Genomic DNA, 17,899 nt, shown 5'->3' on the forward strand with positions numbered 1-17,899 from the left:
CCTTATTCACTTTTTCCACACCAGTCATGATTTTATAGACCTTTATCGTTATCCCTCCTTTGTCCCCTCTTCTCTAAGCTGAAAAGTCCAGCTTTTTTTAATCTCTCTTCAGATGGGGCCCGTTCCAAACCCTTCATCATTTTAGTTGCCCGTTTCTGAACCTTTTCCAATGCCAATACATCTTTTTTGAGATGATGCGACCACATCTGCATGAAGTATTCAAGATGTGGGTGTACCATGGTTTTATATAGAGGCAATATGATATTTTCTGTCTTTTTTTCCCCACTTTGTGTGATACCACAGAGATTAGAGGTGGTGCTGAAATACAGAGCCTCGGTTCCGGCACAGGGCTGTCTGTGCTGGCACTCTAACACAGTTTTCTTACACAGTTTTCAGTGAAGGGTCAGATGGAAGGAAAAAAAATGTGGTGGTGTTTGGTCCAAGATCTGTCTGCATCCCCAAGTTCTAGCCTCTGTCCTGGAACCCCTGGGTCCATTTATAAAAATGATCAGTGGGGAGATAGTTAATGTTAAAATGCAAATGGTCATCAGTAGGTTTCAGGGGTAACGTTAGGTTGACACCGATGGGGCTTCTCTTGGATCACAAGACCTAGCGACAACGTAGCTGTCCCCTGATGGGCTTGCAGAGTGGCTAGAGGTTGTGTAGGTGGAATTTAAACAGTATCCCTGGGAAGCCCAAGGACGAGATGTCCAAAGCTGCCTAAGGGATTTGGCTGCCCAGTTTGTGCGGTGAAATCTCTAGACGGCTTTGAAAATCTCGACCTAAAGCCCTTAGGCTGGTCAGAGGGAGGCCTGCCGACGTGGTGGGGAATGGGCGAAGGGTTCAATTGCTCCAGAGCCTGGTGACTAGAGGGCCCGGGCCTCCCGACCGGTATCGTGGCCAGAGCCCGGGCTCTTTAGAATTGCCGCTGGAGAGCCACACGTACCACTACAGAGCCCTATGCCGTGCGCTCTGGCCGGGGGTGGGAGGGCTCCCGGCGGTTCTGCGGGCTGGTTTCCCCCGCCGCACCCCTTCCACAAGTGCGGAGCCCGTCTGACCATTGGCTCCCCGGCCGGATCCTGTCTACACTGCAGCTTGTAACTATAGTGTGAGGAGGGTCCCCTGGGGTGCTGCTGGCCATTCGTGCCTGTCGGTCCCTGGATGATTTGGGGCTTCTCCAGCGCCCAGCCTAAGAGGCAGTTGTTCTCAACGGGCAGAGCTCGCACCTGCCTCCTTGTCGTCCCCGGCTCTTCCCAACCGATTTTTTCCCTTCCTCCAAGCTACAGGCCGGCTGGAGAGTTTCTCCCTGCTTGCCGGCTCTCGCCCGGGTTGCCATGCGGCGCCAGGGCTGGCGGAGCTGCCAAAGGGGCGCGGTGCTGGTGGTGGAGCCAGTTTCGTCAGCTCGGGCACGTTGGGAGCGGAAGAAACCTCGGCGGCCACCCCGGCTCCCCTGGGAACCCTGCTCCGTTTTGCTGGCAGGCTGCTCTCCCAGGCGTCACAAGCGCTCTCAGGAAAGGGCCTGGATCCTGAGAAATGAATTCTCTCTCTTTCTCCCTCCCTCCTCTTTTTGTCTTTTCTCTGAAAGTCTTTGCCTTAAATTCTTCCTGCTCAGGAAGCGACAATGCCAAGCTGTCCTTGATGAACAAGTACAAGGATAACATCATCGCCACCAGCCCCGTAGACTCCAACCACCAGCAGGCCACCCTCCTGTCTCACACCTCCAGTAGCCAGCGGAAGCGGATCAGTAGCAAAACACGAGGTACCCTGGGACTCGCTGGGGCTGGGGGAGGCGGCTGGGGGGTTCTGTCCACCAGCAAAGCTCAGGCCTTTTCTGCATCAAAGATTTGGCCATCTGGCGTGTGCAAGCAAAGCCGCAGTCTGTCCCCCCGTTTCCAGCAGCGGTCAGCTCTGCCAGGCCAAATAGCAGCGTTGCCTGGCTATGGCGAGCCCCCAAGGCAGAGCTATGGTGTTCCTCTGTGGGGAAAGGGAGCACTTTATATTCCCCATAGCAACATCCTCGGACCACCTAAGAACCACTGTTGGTGGCAGCGGTGGGTGGGACTCAAAAGGCCCCGAGTCTGCATCACTCAAGCAGGTGTCTGTGCCTGTTCCCCCTCCTACCCATTGTCCCTTTAGATGGTTAGCTCTGCAGAGCAAGAGCTGACGACTAATGTGTGTACAGCACCTTGCGCATCCGGGCCCGGCTCTCTGGCCTTACTGCCACGCAAGTAATTTCAGCCGTGAGTGGCAGCAGGTGGCTACGCCGGGGCGGGCGGGGGCGAGCCGTTGTTGGCAGTGATTCTGTTGTTGGTTCACTGTAGCTGGCTCCGCATTTCTGAACCCCGAAGGAGATTCTGGGACAGAGGCCGACAACGACCCCCAGCTGGCGTTTTACACGGACCCGTCCCGGAGCAGGCGGCGCAGCAGAGGTAGGGGGGTGTGCGTGCGTCGGTGGCGGGGAGCATGGAGGCTGAGAATCCAAAGCAGATGTTTCTGCAGGAGCCGGGGCCGGGTTGCATCTAAGGGTGTTTCGCATTGCAGGGCTACATCCATTCTTACCGCAAGTGCTCGGGCCACACCCGGACCCTGTCCAAGTCAGTAGCCGTCCTGCATTGGGGCCATGTTAGGCTGCTAGTGCGGCTGCCTGGTTGCAGTGCCCCTCTACCCAAATTCTCATAGCTCTGTCTCCTTCCAGATATACGAGTCCTGTAGAACAGCAGGTGCGGAGGTCTAATCCCCGGCCAGTTGGTTGGCTGCGTAGGGCTGGTTGGGAGATCCCTTCAAGTAAGGATGAAATACATTCCGATTTTGCTGCCGGCATCTCTCTGGATTTGTTGTATATTCATGAATCACGGGCTTCAAAGCCAGGCTTGTTAGCCCCTGCGCCTCCCTTTTGGTGGCTTACTGCTGTTGTTTTAATAAAACAGTCTCCAGCACAAAGGGGAAACCAGATGGGAAGACTCTGTAAACACGCTGTACCTCACCAGCATTGGGCTGTATGCAAGTGTAGAGAAGGCAGCTGCGCCCGGCTTTACAGAAGGAAGAGATGTGATTATAAAAACTAGCCCTTCTGCATCAAAGTCAAATGAGGCCGACTTGCTAGCTGAGAATGTTGTCCCCCTCTACAATGATGGACTGGTTTTCTCTCACCATCTGCTTCTCTCTCGGAAACTGTAGAGTCTCTCTCTGTCCTCCAGCGCTCGCTTTACAGCCTCGACCAGCTGTTCTCGTCTTGGAACTCCTGAACTTTTAAAACAAGCGCTCCGCCACCTATTCCTTTGCAGAGGTTCTTACACTGCATCGAACAACGTGACTAACACCCGGCGCGTGGTGTTTGTTCTCTCGTCCCTCCCCTGCAGGAGTAGCGTGTCTCTTGTTTTGGTGGGTCGTTTTTGGTTTTGATGTTGGGGTTTTTTTAGGCACGTTTCGCCGTGTTGGTGGTAGCGAAGGCTGGTCGAAGCCCGGGAGCGGAAGGCGGGCGGGTTTGAGATGGACTCTGCTTCCTGGCACTCGGTCTGGACTTGCTACTCTCCGGGAAACCAGCGTAGGGCGTGGAGGACAGGTGTGGTGTCTTGTGGGAGCTTGTGTTTGAGGCTGTGTCCCTTGAACCAAAGGAGGCAGCACCCTGGCTGTGATCTCTCTGGAATGCTCTCCTCTCCCCACCTCTGGGTGCGTCCTCATCCGGCCCGTCTTCCCCTACGAGCTGCTGTCGTGCACACGCTGGGCTGGCAGGGGTGTGGCCAAGGCTGGCTTGAGCCCTCTGCGCATTGCCGGCACCGGTGTCCCTGTCACGTCACCAGTTCGCCCGGTGGTGGCATCTGGCTGGTCAGAAGGCCCGGGAGAGAACCGGTCCTGGTGGACCTTGACAGCAGCCATGGGGCTGGTGGTGAAGCCATGTCCGAGTGCCTGGCCCAGGCAGGCTGGAGTAAGAGGCGTGGAAGCTGGCATGGCAAAAGCCTCTTCCTGGAACCCAGCTACAGCAAACTCTCGTGGGCCGCATGTCGAACGCTGTGGAGAGGTCCAGGAGGAGGAGGGCGGATGCCTGAAATGGCTTTGGTTCCATGTTCCTGGCCTGAATCCAGATGATGCTGGACCCAGAATACTCATGTCACTTCTGTTACCTAGTAGTCGGCCTTGGGCTGCCTTCTCCATGAGCTTGCTCAGCAATGGGAAGCCTGGCCCTGGGCGGTAGTTGATTGGGCTGAAGTATCCAGGCTGGGTTTCTTTAGCATTGGTTGCACTATGGCTTGTTTGAAGGAGGTAGGGGAAATTCCTTCTGTGCGCGAGGCGTGGGCCGGTTCCATCAGGACCGGCGCCTGTCGCTCCAGACTCTGCCGCGAGCCGGGAGGGGGATGGGCGGGATTCCCAAGTGTTGGGTTGTGGCTCCATCCGGGTTTCCAGAACTTCCTGGTGGGAGAATAGGCTGACGTCTGGGCACGCAGGAAGTCTGTTGGTCGACAAGCGTTTTCCCCCCGTCTTCCTTCCGCTGAATACACAGGCAGATCTCTCTGGACTCCGTGAATTAACTGATTGCCTTTCCCATCAGGAAAAGTTCTCAACTGAAACTTCCATCTCCTTGGTGACGGGCATGGAGGCTGCATAGCATATGCCTTTTTCATCATCTCCCATTTGCAGCAATTTAAAGGTGCAACAGGTCAAATCCAGAGCAGGAATAATTTGTGGCAGATCCCTTTGATAAGGGGCCGGTTGCTTGTTTCACCTTTCCGAGACAGGTGAACTCGGCACCGAGCAAGTTTTCTCGGTGCACGAGACCCCCCGATGAGCAATTTTTTTTCTTCTTTTTTTAAAGCCCTGGATGTTAAAGATCCCATAGCCCCTATTCATGGGGAAGTGAATGCAAGCAAATCACCGGAAGGAAAAACAAATTGAGTACTCTGTTTCCCTTCTTTTTACTGAATACTCAGCCATGGATCTCTGACCTGCGGGAAAATGAAGGCATCGACAGTGGTCTTTTAGAAGGCATTGATGCAGACAGCAGTGTATTGAAAGGACCTGAACTGTTGTGTGTGCCGTAAGATACAGACTGTTAATGAATGGGAGAACAAGCCTCCATAAAAACATAATGGGCCAGATTCTGCTCTCTGATTAATCAAAAGGGGCTCTGCAGAACAAGCTCTGGATTTCGGGGCATGAGGATAAGAGGAATGTGAACCAGGGTGTTTCTCAGAAGACTTTTGGAGTGGGTGGGGAGGTGTGTTCCCTCTTAAGATTTTTCCATCCTTGGGCAGGTTGAATTTTCTTTTGGGTGAGTTGAATTTTCTCATGTGCAACACTAATATTGCGGATATAAATAGATGTTTAAATAGGCCACAGGTGTGGAAGAAAATATATTAAAATAAGGGATAATTAACAAGGAGCAATGCTTATGATTATTGAATATGAAATCAAATAGAAAGAAAATTAACAGTGCCCTTGGCTGAGGAAGTGGGTTGTGCCCATAAAAGCTAATGATACTATTTATATATTTTTGTTAGCCTAAGGTGCTACAGGACCATTGTTTTTTAGTTACAGACTAACTCGGCTACCCCTCTGAGACCTTGGAGTACATGTATCATCGTCCTTTCTAACAGACAGATCCTTGTTTCAAAGACCTGGCAAATAAGGGTTCATCCTACGAAACATCCAGCATCACACCTAGTACTTGCTGCTTCTGACTCATAAAAGCTAGAACTCTACCAGATAGCAAAGATCTGGCCTTAATGCAATACAATTAGCCATGTATTAATTAGTGACACTAGATTTTAAAAAAATCATAAAGATCAGAGCTTTAGATATAGGCAACACTCCAAAAAATTCTGTTAAAAGAAACTTTTTCTTTCTTACCGTAAGCCATTAGCTCTTCTGTAAATGTTGTTTGAAATGTAATAATGAAAATGTGCCAGACACACACACCCAGCAGGGGAGTGTAACACACAGGACCCCAGCCCAGCCAGTCCCCCAATGGGAGGACTAGGGGAGAAGCAGGAAGGGGGAAGGCTGCTCTGTTAGCAGTTCACAGGGTAGGGAAGGATTTGGGAAAGAGGCAGAGATCCTCTCTGGCAGCATCTGTAGCTTACCCAGCTTTTTCCACGTAGCTGGTGGCAGGCAGCGAAGCACAGATCCCTCTTCCCCTTCGGCCGGCAGCTTCAGCAGGATCCGGGTTACATGATCCCCAAGTACTTCCTGCCTCCCCATTGGAGAACGTGCTCACCCCAGTGGTGTAGGGAGGGGAGGGAGCAGGACCAGAGTAGAGACTGGAGCCAATACAGCAGGCAGCTGCTGCTGCTCCTGCTCCTTCACCATGAGGGAGCGAGTGGGCTCCTCCTTCCCCAGCCGATCAGCTGAGCTCCCTGCCTGCACGGGGAGCTCTGAACCTCTGGGTGGGGCTCAGAAAAGGTCTGCATGGGCATGCAGCTTATAGGGAACCTTGGTGGTTTCCCAAAATCTCTCCTGCCCCTCACTGTAGGGCAGCGTGTTGGCTGTCCCTCCTCTCTACTATACTGCTCCGGGGAGCAGATGAGAGAATGGTGGGGTTGTTTGTGCAGTATGTTGGGGCGAGAGGCGCTGGAGGGGGCTAAGATGGAGTTCTGTGCTGGGAATCCAAGCCAGCTGGTTCCTCCAGCAATATGGGTCTTGTGACTCTTAGCAAAACAGCATCTTTTGGGCCGGGCGTGCCGGCAGCCCTTGGGACCGCGCGCACAGCTCTGAAAGATTCTGAAGCTGGTGCCACCTCCGGCTCATATAGCTTCAGGTTTGATTGCCCAAGCCTTCTTGCCACTTCCCCTGCCAGGGCGTTGTGCCAGCTGTCGGAGAGCGAGTAGGTCAGACGCTGCAGGGACGGACAGAGGCTGCTGCTCCTGCGCGTGTGCTTGAGACAGGGACAGATCAACCAGCTTTCCAACCCCCAGCGAAACGAGCGCCGTCGGTCCCCCGTGGGAACGTGGGTCTGCTAATAACAAAGGACGTGGCCGCTTGTGGGAGTAGATCCAGGCCATAGCCACTCTGATACCCCCAAAGCTGCCCTCCCCCAGAGCCTGAAGCCACCCCGAAGGAGAGGGAGACTGATGCAGACTCCCTGGACTGAGATCCCTTTGATCTGGTGGGCCGGGTAGAGAGGTGAGAGTTTCCCGGGGAAGAGGAACCCGTTCAGGGTATTCTCTGCTCTGCATGATCAGCAGATGGGAGAGGGGCAGCTGGGGGGCTCCTAGAGGTGGCCGGATTCTGCCGTGACTCTGATGTCTCTGGTGTCCGTCTCTGTTCTCTGCCCTTTCAGTGGGCTCGCCGAGAAGTCCCGTCAACAAGACCACCCTGACCCTGATCAGCGTCACCAGCTGCGTGCTCAGCCTGGTCTGCTCGTCCCACATCAGCTGCCCGCTCATCGTCAAGATCACCCTGCATGTCCCCGAGCACCTCATTGCCGACGGTGAGCGCGGCTCGTCTCCCCGAGCGCGGCTCCTCCCCGAGCGCAGTGCCCAGGGGAAATCCAGCCAGCTGTGGCGCTGCAGAGCCCCGCGCCCGAAGGCTGCTACGTCAGGACACATGAAACTGACAGCCAGGGAGTGCCTGCCCTGGGGGAACCCCGTCCGAGCCCATGGGTCACCCCAGGGGGCAGGGCCAGTACCCGGTGTTGGGGCGCTGTCCCCAGGGCTCTGTGTATGGGGAAGGGATCTTCCTATTATAATTGACACGGGGGGGGGGGTCTGTAAGCCACTTGTGGGGAGCTCGGTGCTGAAACTGGTTTGCGGGGGATCCGTGTGCCACCTTCCCAACCTGCGTTTCTCTTGCAGGGAGCCGCTTTATCCTGCTGGAGGGCAGCCAGCTGGACGCCAGCGACTGGCTAAACCCCGCCCAGGTCGTCCTGTTCTCCCAGCAGAACTCCAGCGGGCCCTGGGCCCTGGACCTCTGCGCCCGACGGCTGCTGGACCCGTGTGAACACCAGTGTGACCCGGAAACCGGTAGGCAGGCTCGGCGCGCAGGCCAGGGGAGCGTCCCTCACCCACAGATGGGCCCCTGCTCTCCAGGTTTGGATGGGCCCCGGGGTCAACCAGCCTGTTTGCAGCTTGGCTGCACCGCGGCGGCTCAGCCGTTTACAGGCCGGTGTGGTGAGTGTCCTGTGCCTAGGTGGTCCAGGGAGCTGGTTCGTGCGGATAACAGTGGCACAGGCGCAATGACTTTGCTGGGTTTGTTGGCCCAGGTCAGAAAAGGGTTTGGTGATTTGCATATTTAAATTAGATCTGATTTCCCCCCCACCCCATTCATTGATTATTTTCTGCAAGGTGGGACGGACCAGCAGGGGCGGCCTGTCCATATAAGTGAACTAGGCGGTCGCCTAGGGCACCAAGTTCAATGGGGCATTGAGGGGTTTGGAGGTGGGGGCACCGATTGCATTGTTTGCCTAGGGCACCAGTTGCTGGCAGCTAGTCTAGGGCCGCCCCTGGGAACCGGGCCAGGTCTGGGCACAGCTGAGGGCGTCCGCTCAGGGTGAATTGCTCAAATTCGGGGCTCCTTACAGCCCCAGACTGGAGACCTTCCCAACTAGGCCACAAACCAGTCCCACAGAGCGCTTCAGCTGCCTGCCTGAAGCCTCACCAGCAAAACCCTCCGACGCCCCAGCAATATCCGTGCCCCAGATGGCCCCAGGCCTCATACACAGGTGGGGGGGGGGGGGTCTTAGAACCCAAACTCACCTATCCCGAACAAGTTCTGTCCAGTTCCAAGAAACCAGCCACAGATCCCTGGTCAGTTTACCCTCCGGATCTTACCCATAAATCACGCTGGGCCAATCCTTTAGAATCTGCCATCTAAAGGTTTATTACTACAAGAAAGAAAAGCATGAGAATGAGGTTGTTAAAGGATAGTACGTTACATGCATCGAATCTCCCAGTTCTCGATGCAGGCTCTAGCAGAGATGTTACAGCTGCTGGCTTAGAAGTCCTTGTTGCGCATCCTAGGTCAGGATGGGTCCACAGTTCTTCCTGGCTCTTCGATCCCTGCACGGCTGCCTCTGGGATGAAGTGCTGAGCTCAGTCCCAAGATGGAGTCGACCACATGGCATCTTTATACGTCCTTCCTGGTCTCTTCTTGGCGGCAGCAGGTCACCTGGCCAGCGGCCTGTCCCTGTGTTCCCTGCTGGTAGCCCTTAGGTGTCAGCCCTCATTCTTGAGGTGTGTCCTTGGCCCATTGAGTGCCATTGTCCCACAGGGCCTCGCTAATTAGCATGTCCATAGGCCGGGCTCTGCCCAATGCTCAACCACATGCAGAGAAATATTCAGTATTCACACAAAGTACATGCTTATAACTTCACACACTGACATTATACAATCACATGACTGGCGTACATAGGATTAGCAGACAGTGAGCTTCTATTCAACACCTCACATGGCCCCCCCTTTATACCATTTTTGGGGCCGACACCCCCACCTATGGGTGCAGCAGGGATCCGGCTGCTTCCCTCAAATTCAGTAACGTGACACAAGGGTTCCTTCCCCATAGCGCTTGGGAAGGAGGGGCTGAGGTGGCACAGAGCCGGGAGGAAGCCGCGTGTGCCCCAGATGCGGTTTTCATGCCCTTCAATGGCAGTGGTCTGGCTTCAGCCCCGTGTGGTGCTTTGGGTCTCCCCGGAGAAATACAAGGCCCGTGGCGCTGATCCGCAGGGTGAGCGGAGGCTCGAAGGGCGACTGTCGTTTAAGGGCTGTCGCTAGCCCTTGATCCTGCTCTGTCCCCTGGCTCGCGCCGCTGGAATTCAGCCACCCACAGCTCGGCTCTCAGGGCGTCCAAACAACTTGGGCGTGGCCGTGGCGGGAGCGCGGCGGAGTTACCGTGGTGCCACCCGCGAGCACAGGAGGAAGTAGCCAGCACGCGTCATCTGCGGGCCGCCAGCAGGCACCAGGCCCTTGCGGGATGCGGGGCTGCCGCTGCTCACGGCATCCCAGGGCATCGGCGATTGCCAGTGTTGAGATGAATGGACACTGCGCTGGAGCAGCTGCTGCGGTGAAGTTTAGCTTGGCTCCAGAGAGGAGCAGGGCCCCGGCGCTGGCTTCGTCCCTCGCCCCGTGGGGGTGTGACTGTGGCATATCGCTGCCTCTCCGGAAGAGTTGCTGATTGACACAGAGGGGTGGGGGAGAGTCCGGGAGTGGCTAGATTGGATCTGTGCCGAGAAGGGAGCTGCCTCTCGCCGGGCCCTGACCTGCGTGTTTTGGCAGGAATGTTGCCCCGGGCCAGATCCTCAGAAGATCAGTCGTTTGAGTCGAGGGTCGTGTTGCTCTAAAAGCAAGAGGCCCGTTGTACCTAGGATGCCGAGCAGCTGTCCTGCCCCGGGCATGTCCCAGCGTAGCTCCGTCCGGCCCCTGCAGGTCAGGTCGCTGCAGGGCTGGTGTGAGCTGCCGAACTGCAGCCCGATGCCCTCTGTGTAGCCGTGGAACAGATGGGCAGGGGCAGCAACAGCTCACCGGCTCCGTGACTTGCTCCTGACCAGGGCGGGCGGCAGCCCTGTTCCCTCTGCTCTGCTAACAAGGGCCGAGCGCTGGCGTGCGAGGGACTGGATTGCAACCTCCAGCTTGTTTCACGTGGGCAGCTGAAGAGCCAGCAGCTTCCAGGGGCCTGCCGGCAAGGCGTGGGTTGGACTCGGCGGTGCGGAGATGCAAGTCTCCGTTTCCCAGTGTCCGGCCGGCCCCCTGCAGCGTTTCTCTCCAATCACCTGGGCTAGCCACAGCCCACGTGCCTCCCCGTTCCGATCGGCGAGCCAGCACCTCTTCCAGGGCCGCTTGAGCGGGAGTAGCCGACCCGCGGTGCCAGACGCTGTACATACGCATCGTGGCAGCCAGGCCTGGCCCCCGTGGGCGGACAGTTTAATTAGATCTCCCCATTTCACAGTTCGGCGCAGAGCCAGTCCCCTGCGTTCTCGTTCAGTGGCTCAGCCGCGTGCTTCTGCCTCTCCGGGCCATCGGGCACATCCCTTGGGCCATCGGCTGCCCTCCTCCCCCCCGCACTGCAGAAGCTGGGTCGGTCCCTCCCCCTGCCCAGCCTGTACCTGTGCATAGTCTGTGTCTCCTTCTGTAATACCCACTCATCCCCTTGCTGGGAGCCCATGCTCACTCCAGAATTGGCGTTCCATCCCTTTGCCGCCATCTGTCGCAGCAGATGCAGCCCCGGCGTAGGGAGGCATCGGTTCCCTGGGGGTCGCGTCTTAAAACATTCAGGAGCCTTTCATCTGTGTGTTAGGCGTGCGGCCCTGTGCGAGCAGGAGGCTGCAGTCGATTGCCCTGTCCCCACGAGGCCGTTGGCCCGTGTGCTGCCCTGCCCCCGTGCAGTCCCACGTACTCCAGCGACGCTGCACCGGGCTGTCTGTGAGCACAGCAGCTGGCTTGTTGAGAGCCGCGAGCTGCAAATGGAGTGAGAGGATCCAAGCCGAGTGTTTGCCACAGCCTGAGAGAAACCTTCTCTGCCATGTCAAGGGATGAAATCCCCCCTTGCAGTTGACCAGCATGGAGCCCAACCACCCCTCCAAGCTCTACGGGCCTGCGGCGTAAGCCTTTGCTGGGTGTAACTAGCTCAGCCTGCTTGTTTGGGTGTCCGAGTACGGGTGTAGGTGTCCGACTCTAGATGTTTACGTTTGAAAGTATTGGTCAGTTTCTCCCCCACTATTGTAACATGGCCACACGGGAGAGATCGCGGAAGAGAGAAATGTACCAGCCTGAAAAGTAATCTCGCCACGCTGGTACATACGCTGTTGGAATTTGACCGTGATCATTGAGCTCTGGGAACATTATTTTGGAATTTTCCTGACTCACATGGGTGCTGAAATTCTCCGTCTTTACGTTATTGCATGACAGTGCACGGAGTTTGTTACACATAATCATCCTACCCAGGGTTTTCTTCCTTAAGACCCTGGCAAAGTATTTAAACACGTCCTTCGCTTTCAGCACTTAAATATTCCCAGTGAAGCCCTTAAAGTTAAGCGTGTGTTGAAGAGCTGTGCTGGACTGGGACCTAAAGCACTTCATAAATATTAACTAACCAAGAGCCCGATTTGGCCTACCCTTGCGTGGCTGCACAGTGCAGGAGGGGGTGTGTGTGTGTGTGTCTCCCCTTGCCTGGCCCATGTTGTACAGGGTGAGAATTGTATTCACGATGCTCAAGGAAGTGCAAGGGCTGGTCCCTCACTATGGCTGTGGGAAGGCCCCAGAGAGGGAAGGTGTGTGTGTGTGTGTGTGTGTGTGTGTGTGTTGGATGCTGTCGCTAGCCGTGACAGCCACCAGCTCCAGGCCTTTCGAGCAGGGCTGGGCGGCTGCTGCTGGCAGTTGTAGCGAGGCCTGCGTGGAGGAGAAGAGGAGACGGTGTTTTGGCGGGAGGGCTTACCTTACGGTTGCCACGGCACCCCCTGTAGATGGCAGGGGAGGGAGGGATGGAGCTGATGCAGTCGCACAATCTCTGCACTTCAGCCTCTGGTACCCAGGGGTGGGATTTCAACGCCATAACCCTCAGACTCTCATGAGGTGGGTTCCTCCTGGTCTGGATCGGCCCATCGGGCCTTCTAGTCTAGTAGCCGGTCTCCAGCCGTGGCCAGTACGATTGGTTCATTCTCCCTTCTTTTCCCTCCCTCCGTGCCTAGGTGAGTGTCTTTGCTATGAGGGATACATGAAGGACCCCGTACACAAGCACCTCTGTATCCGGAACGAGTGGGGCACGAACCAGGGGTAAGTCGATGACCACACTCGCCTGACTTCCGACCACTCCCTGCTGGGACAACCCGTGGGGTGGGGGAGGAGAGGAGGGAGGACTCTGCCACTTGCCCGAAAAGACCAGACGGCTTGGGAGCATAGAGACTCATTCGCTGCTGAACGGGATCTGGCCACTAGAGGCGGAAAGTGAATTTGCAGGGGAACAGCCATGAGAAACGGGCAGGAGGGGCTTTAGAAGGGACAAACCTGCCAGTGGGTTTTTCGGCGAGAGTCAAGCGGGCCGGGGGACCGTCCTGCAGAGCATCGGGGGTTCAGCAAAGCATTTGCTGCAGTGTCCCTTGCCCGGAATCTTCTTGGAAGAAGGGTGGAGGCTGGTTTGGGGAAGAGCAAGTCTGTGCCGTCTGCAGCATGCTGGATCTAAGCTCTGCTGCAGAGTCCGGGGGGTTCTGATGGGCAGCAGAGGAGAAGCACTGCACTACGTTAAAAAAGGGAGACGGGGGATTGTCTTTAATTCAGTATGAAGCTGAATAACCCAGTCGGCACCGAATGCCTTCTGCGGCCCCCTTTTGTTTTGCATTCACTGGGCTAGATCCTCGGGAGGCGCCGGTTTGGATGAGCCGACGATCTGGCCTGAAGTGTTTCACGCCACCTGTTAATTTTCAACATGCCAGGGAGCTTTGTGCTGCTGACGTGTAGCTGCGCTGGCCGTTGCCAGCTGGCGAGGGCACAGCTGGCAGCCGGGAAGGGGTGGGAGGCAGTTGAGGGTTGTGCGAGAAGCACCCATTTGGGAATTTTTGCAGACACGGTCAGCAGGGAACAATACGGCCACTGAAACGACCATCGTCGGGGGCCAGCTACACTCGGGAGAACTGGCCGTTTCCTTTCTAAACCCCATTACCCACCGACCACATTCTATCGCTCGGCGCTCCGGTGTGTGCGGCACGTTGCTCTTGCGAACGCAAGCCCTAGAGAAAGAGTTGAGATTCGGGGCCGTATTTCTGTGGCGGTGGTGGTGCCTCCGGCTGTGAAAGGGAAGACGGAGGGGCATAAGTGCCACCATGGGACCTGAACTCCCATCAGAGAGGGGGGAAGGGGAACAGCAGCGCGCCGACTTTGGGAGTGGGGTCCGGTGGCTTGTTGCAGTCTTGACTTTAATTCATGTTTTCAATTAACTGTAATAATCAACTACACATCTGATCCTGTGACCCAGCGTGCGGGGTGGTCTAGCCCGGTTGCCCTGGTAGGCCGGTAAGCATTGCGGTGCTCTGGGGAAGCCCTGCTCTCTGATAAATGGGAGCAGCGGACAACGCTAGCCGAGGGCCAAACCCAGAGAGCTGTGAGCAATCCCAGTTCCTTCCTCTGGGATTTGGCCTGTAGATGAATTAACGGTGGAGGAGTCTGTTCGTGGCTTTACTGGCCAGTGCGTGCGACTCCATTGCCCTCTAGTGGCTGGCGACGGAGGGGGACGATCGAGGGCCACCGACTGGGTTGATTCTCCTCCAGGCTTCTGGAGGGTCTGAGTTGTGTGTCCGCTCCTGCAAAGTTGTAGGCAGCCATGCTGAGTGGCACTGGGGTAGCAGCACGGTCCTGGGTGGCCATGGGTTAGTCACTGTTCTAGTCCCTGGTTACCACTCCAGCATCTCTCTGCTGCCATGGCTACAGGACCATTCTTCCCCCTCTTGTGCGGCGCTCTGCAAGAGGGGATGAAAAGCGCATTTCTTCTCCTGGCAGATGCTGTGAAACCACGACGTGTTATTTGAACAGCAGGGGGAAGAGAGAACGCAGAGAGAGAGAGAGACCTAGAGAGATTAGGATCCCGGCTAGGAAATAGCATAATGAGATACAGTGCGGGAAAATGCAAGCTAATGAATCCGAGGGAAAATAACTGGCGATGCAGATCCGCACAGAGCCAGTGTCACGGCAGCGCCGGAAGCGAGATGCCGACATTACATTACATCGGAGCGGCGGGAGCCCCATTTTCAGAGTTGCTGAGGTGGGCGTCTCAGAGCAGTGCTGGACAGCAGAATTGCCAGTGTCTAAGTAGCGCTGCCTAAATGTGCTGAAAATTGGTCGAATTAGGCCCCCCGATGGCTGTGTCAGGGGGAAGGCATGAGACAGACGCAATTTGCTGCCGGTCTTCGGATGCTGAATGCTGAAACTTGTTTTGCGTTTCAACCAAAACAAGAAAAATCTGGTTTCAGTGAGAAGGCCGAATTTTCCATGTTGGTTTTTCTCTCAGGCTATGTCTAGACTGCAGGCTTCTTTCGAAAGAGGCTCATTCAAAAGATCGCGTCTAGACTGCAGGCGGATCTTTCGAAAGAGAAATCCGCTTTTTCGAAAGAGAGCACCCAGCGAGTCTGGATGCTCTCTTTCGAAGACGGCCTCTTTACATTGAAGAACGCCTTCTTTCGAAAGAGGAACTTTCGAAGGAAGGCATTCTTCCTCGTGAAACGAGGTTTACCGCCATCGAAAGAAAAGCCGCGTTCTTTCGAAATAATTTCGAAAGAACGCGGCTTGAGTCTGGACGCAGGGGAAGTTTTTTCGGGAAAAGGCTACTTTTCCCGAAAAAACCCCTGAGTCTGGACACGGCCTCAGTGTTTGATGGAACTCTCCCCTGCCCTTCCCTCCCCAGGATTGGTGGCTGATTGGGGGGGGGGGGGAGGAAATACGATTCGGGGTCTAAGCTCCTGATCCTCATCTGGTGTGTTATCAGTAACACGACTCCACGCTCTGGCCCTGTAAGCCTTGGTTCTTTTCTTTTCGTTAAAATAAAACGTCAGGCTTGAGGAGCAGTATGCATTTTAAATCGGCTAAGGCAAATGAACGCAGGCCATGCTTACCAGGGCTGGAGACTCTGTCCTGGGAAGCGGTGACTCTGAAAACCTGGCATGGTGGACAGTCAGCTGAACACGAGTTCCCAGTGCAAAGCCCTGGGCTACCACGGTCCTGGGATGCATGAACAGGGAATCTAGAGTAGGAGCAGAGAGACTGGAAGACGTACCCAGTGTTGCCTGGGTCCTTCAGGGCAGGGGGGTAGTGGTGTGGGGGTGCAGGAGTCAGGCTTTGTGTATGTGGGGGACAGGCAGGAGGCTGGGGGCGTAGAGGGTCCAGGAGTCAGGGAGGGGGTTTGAGGAATTGCTCTGGACATGGGACTGGGGATGTGGGGGGTATGAGAGTTGAGGGTTGGGGGGTGAGGAGGGGCTCAGGGTGGGGATCCCGTCCAGTTGCAGCTTTCTGTCTCCCCTCAGGTCCCCCAGCTGGCAGGAGTCTTCTCTCTCCCCCTAGCTCCCCCTCTGGCAGACCAAGGGCTGGGGTTGGGAAAGGGTTGGGGTGGGGGTGGCAGGCAAGATACTGAGCTCCAGCCCCAGGTGGTCACTCCTTTGGTGGTACGGCTGCCCCCGGTTGTCACTCTGCAGGATAGCTCTTCCTTGTCTTAGCTGCCCCCAGTGGCCACAGTGAGTATTGCTTCCCTCTTTTCAGCCCCCTCCCTTTCCATGTTATGGAAAACAGTCCTATTCCAGGGACTTCCCATATTCCTGGCACAACCAAACCTTGACCTTACTTAAGTTAGGAGAAGAGGGAGCTGAATATCAAATGCGGTGGCCCTTGCTCTTACCGTTTGGGAGGAGTTCTTGAACAGACTCGCAGACAGATGGACTTACAGACAGACACACTCTAATATACAGGGCTTGACAAACCGCAGCGAAATCTACTCACTAGCCCCGCATTGCGCAAGCGCGCACCGCCGGTAAACGGGGTGACCGGCTGAAATCTACTCACCACTGGCGAGTAGATGCACTGATTTGTCGAGCCCTGCTAATATGTCTATATCTGTCTAGATAGATAGATAAATAGATATAGATAGGTTTGGTACGGGTGCGATGCTGCTGGAATCTTGTGTCCAGCCCTGGTATCCACAGTTCAAGAAGGACATTGAGAAATGAGAGAGGGTTCAGAGAAAAGTCTAACATGATGCAATGGGTGGAAGTTGAAGCTAGACAAATTCAGACTGGAGCGAAGGCATGCATTTTTAACAGTCACCATTGTTAAACATTGGAACAACTTACCAAGGGTCCTGATGGGTCCGCTGTTGCTGGCAATTGATCAATCCAGATCGAGTGTTTTGCTAAAAGATCAGTTCTAGGAATTATTCAGAGGAAGTTCACTGTCTTGTGTCACACAGGAGGCCAGGTCAGATGATCACAATGGTCCTTTCTGGCCTTGGGATCTGAGATGGAAGAGACGAAAGAGCCACCATTCTGTAAAGCTCACCACAAACCCTTGTGAGCTGTGGCCAGAGGGCTTGCCATTGTGTGGCTTGGTGGCCTCGTGGTGATAGGGCTGAGCATAGGGGGCAAGTGAAGAAATCTATTCCGGAGAAGTTCCGTTCCTGACTAGCTAAATGTGTGTGTCCTTCCCCGCCCTGGGGCGGTCAGCTGGGTGATGGATTTTGCCTTAGGGGAGATGAATAGGGGACTCCCAGCTGGGTCACTTTCTCTCCCTCTGTAGTACTGGTCTTGCTTAACCCACTGACACCAAGTGCCCGGGCCTTCCGCTCCGGATTCCCCACCAGCCAGAAAGGAGTGGGTAGCTCTGTGCGATCAGCATTCCCCCATTGCCAGCAGGGTTGGTATTGGCTTTTTTCGTTTGCCTGTGGTGCCATGTAGCTATCTCCAGGGTCATGTCTGTCTGTGTTAGCGTTTTGCCATTGCCGCCTGCAAATCTCTCCCTCTTCCAGACCTGCCCACATCCTTTTGGCCTTAAAGAATTGCAGCTTTCCATGTATTTGCATAAATCTAGGCATAAACCTTCAGAAGCAGATGCCTTCCTATGCACGAGCTATTCTGAAATGCCCCAGCATGGGGAGATAACTGCATGGCTTTGTGTAGGGCCCAGAATTCTTGATGGCGTCTGTATGGAGATAGATTAAGTCATCAGGGCCTGATGAAATCTGTCCTAGAATACTTAAGGAGCAGTCTGAGGCGATATCTGAGCCATTAGCGATTATCTTTGACAAATCATGGCAACTGGGAGAGATTCCAGAGGACTGGAAAAGGGCAAATACAGTGCCCATCTCTAATGGGGGGGAATAAGGACAACCCACGGAGTTTAACTTAAATACCCAGAAAGATAGTGGAGCAATTAAGCAATCTATTTGCAAACACCAAGAAGAGAATAAAGTGATCACGAATTTGTCAAGAGCAAGTCATGTCAAAGCA

The 17,899-nt window shown here is 55.3% G+C and overlaps 1 protein-coding gene across 3 annotated transcripts in view; it reads left to right on the top strand.

Annotated features, from left to right (window-relative positions):
- Positions 1-17,899, top strand: part of ASTN1 (astrotactin 1) — a 145,368-nt gene that overhangs the window by 73,814 nt on the left and 53,655 nt on the right. The window contains exons 4-8 of one of the 3 annotated variants that reach the window (XM_075936893.2): positions 1,586-1,759; positions 2,349-2,429; positions 7,274-7,423; positions 7,788-7,955; positions 12,611-12,695. In XM_075936893.2, the coding sequence (XP_075793008.2) occupies positions 1,586-1,759; positions 2,349-2,429; positions 7,274-7,423; positions 7,788-7,955; positions 12,611-12,695 (658 nt within the window). Of the gene's footprint in view, positions 1-1,585; positions 1,760-2,321; positions 2,430-7,273; positions 7,424-7,787; positions 7,956-12,610; positions 12,696-17,899 lie in introns of all 3 variants that reach the window. The other 2 variants (XM_075936892.2, XM_075936891.2) reach the window with 2 other exon arrangements.

The sequence above is a fragment of the Pelodiscus sinensis genome, chromosome 9 (genome assembly GCF_052426305.1).
Source record: "Pelodiscus sinensis isolate ZL-2025 chromosome 9, ASM5242630v1, whole genome shotgun sequence".
NCBI classification, from domain to species: Eukaryota; Metazoa; Chordata; order Testudines; family Trionychidae; genus Pelodiscus; species Pelodiscus sinensis.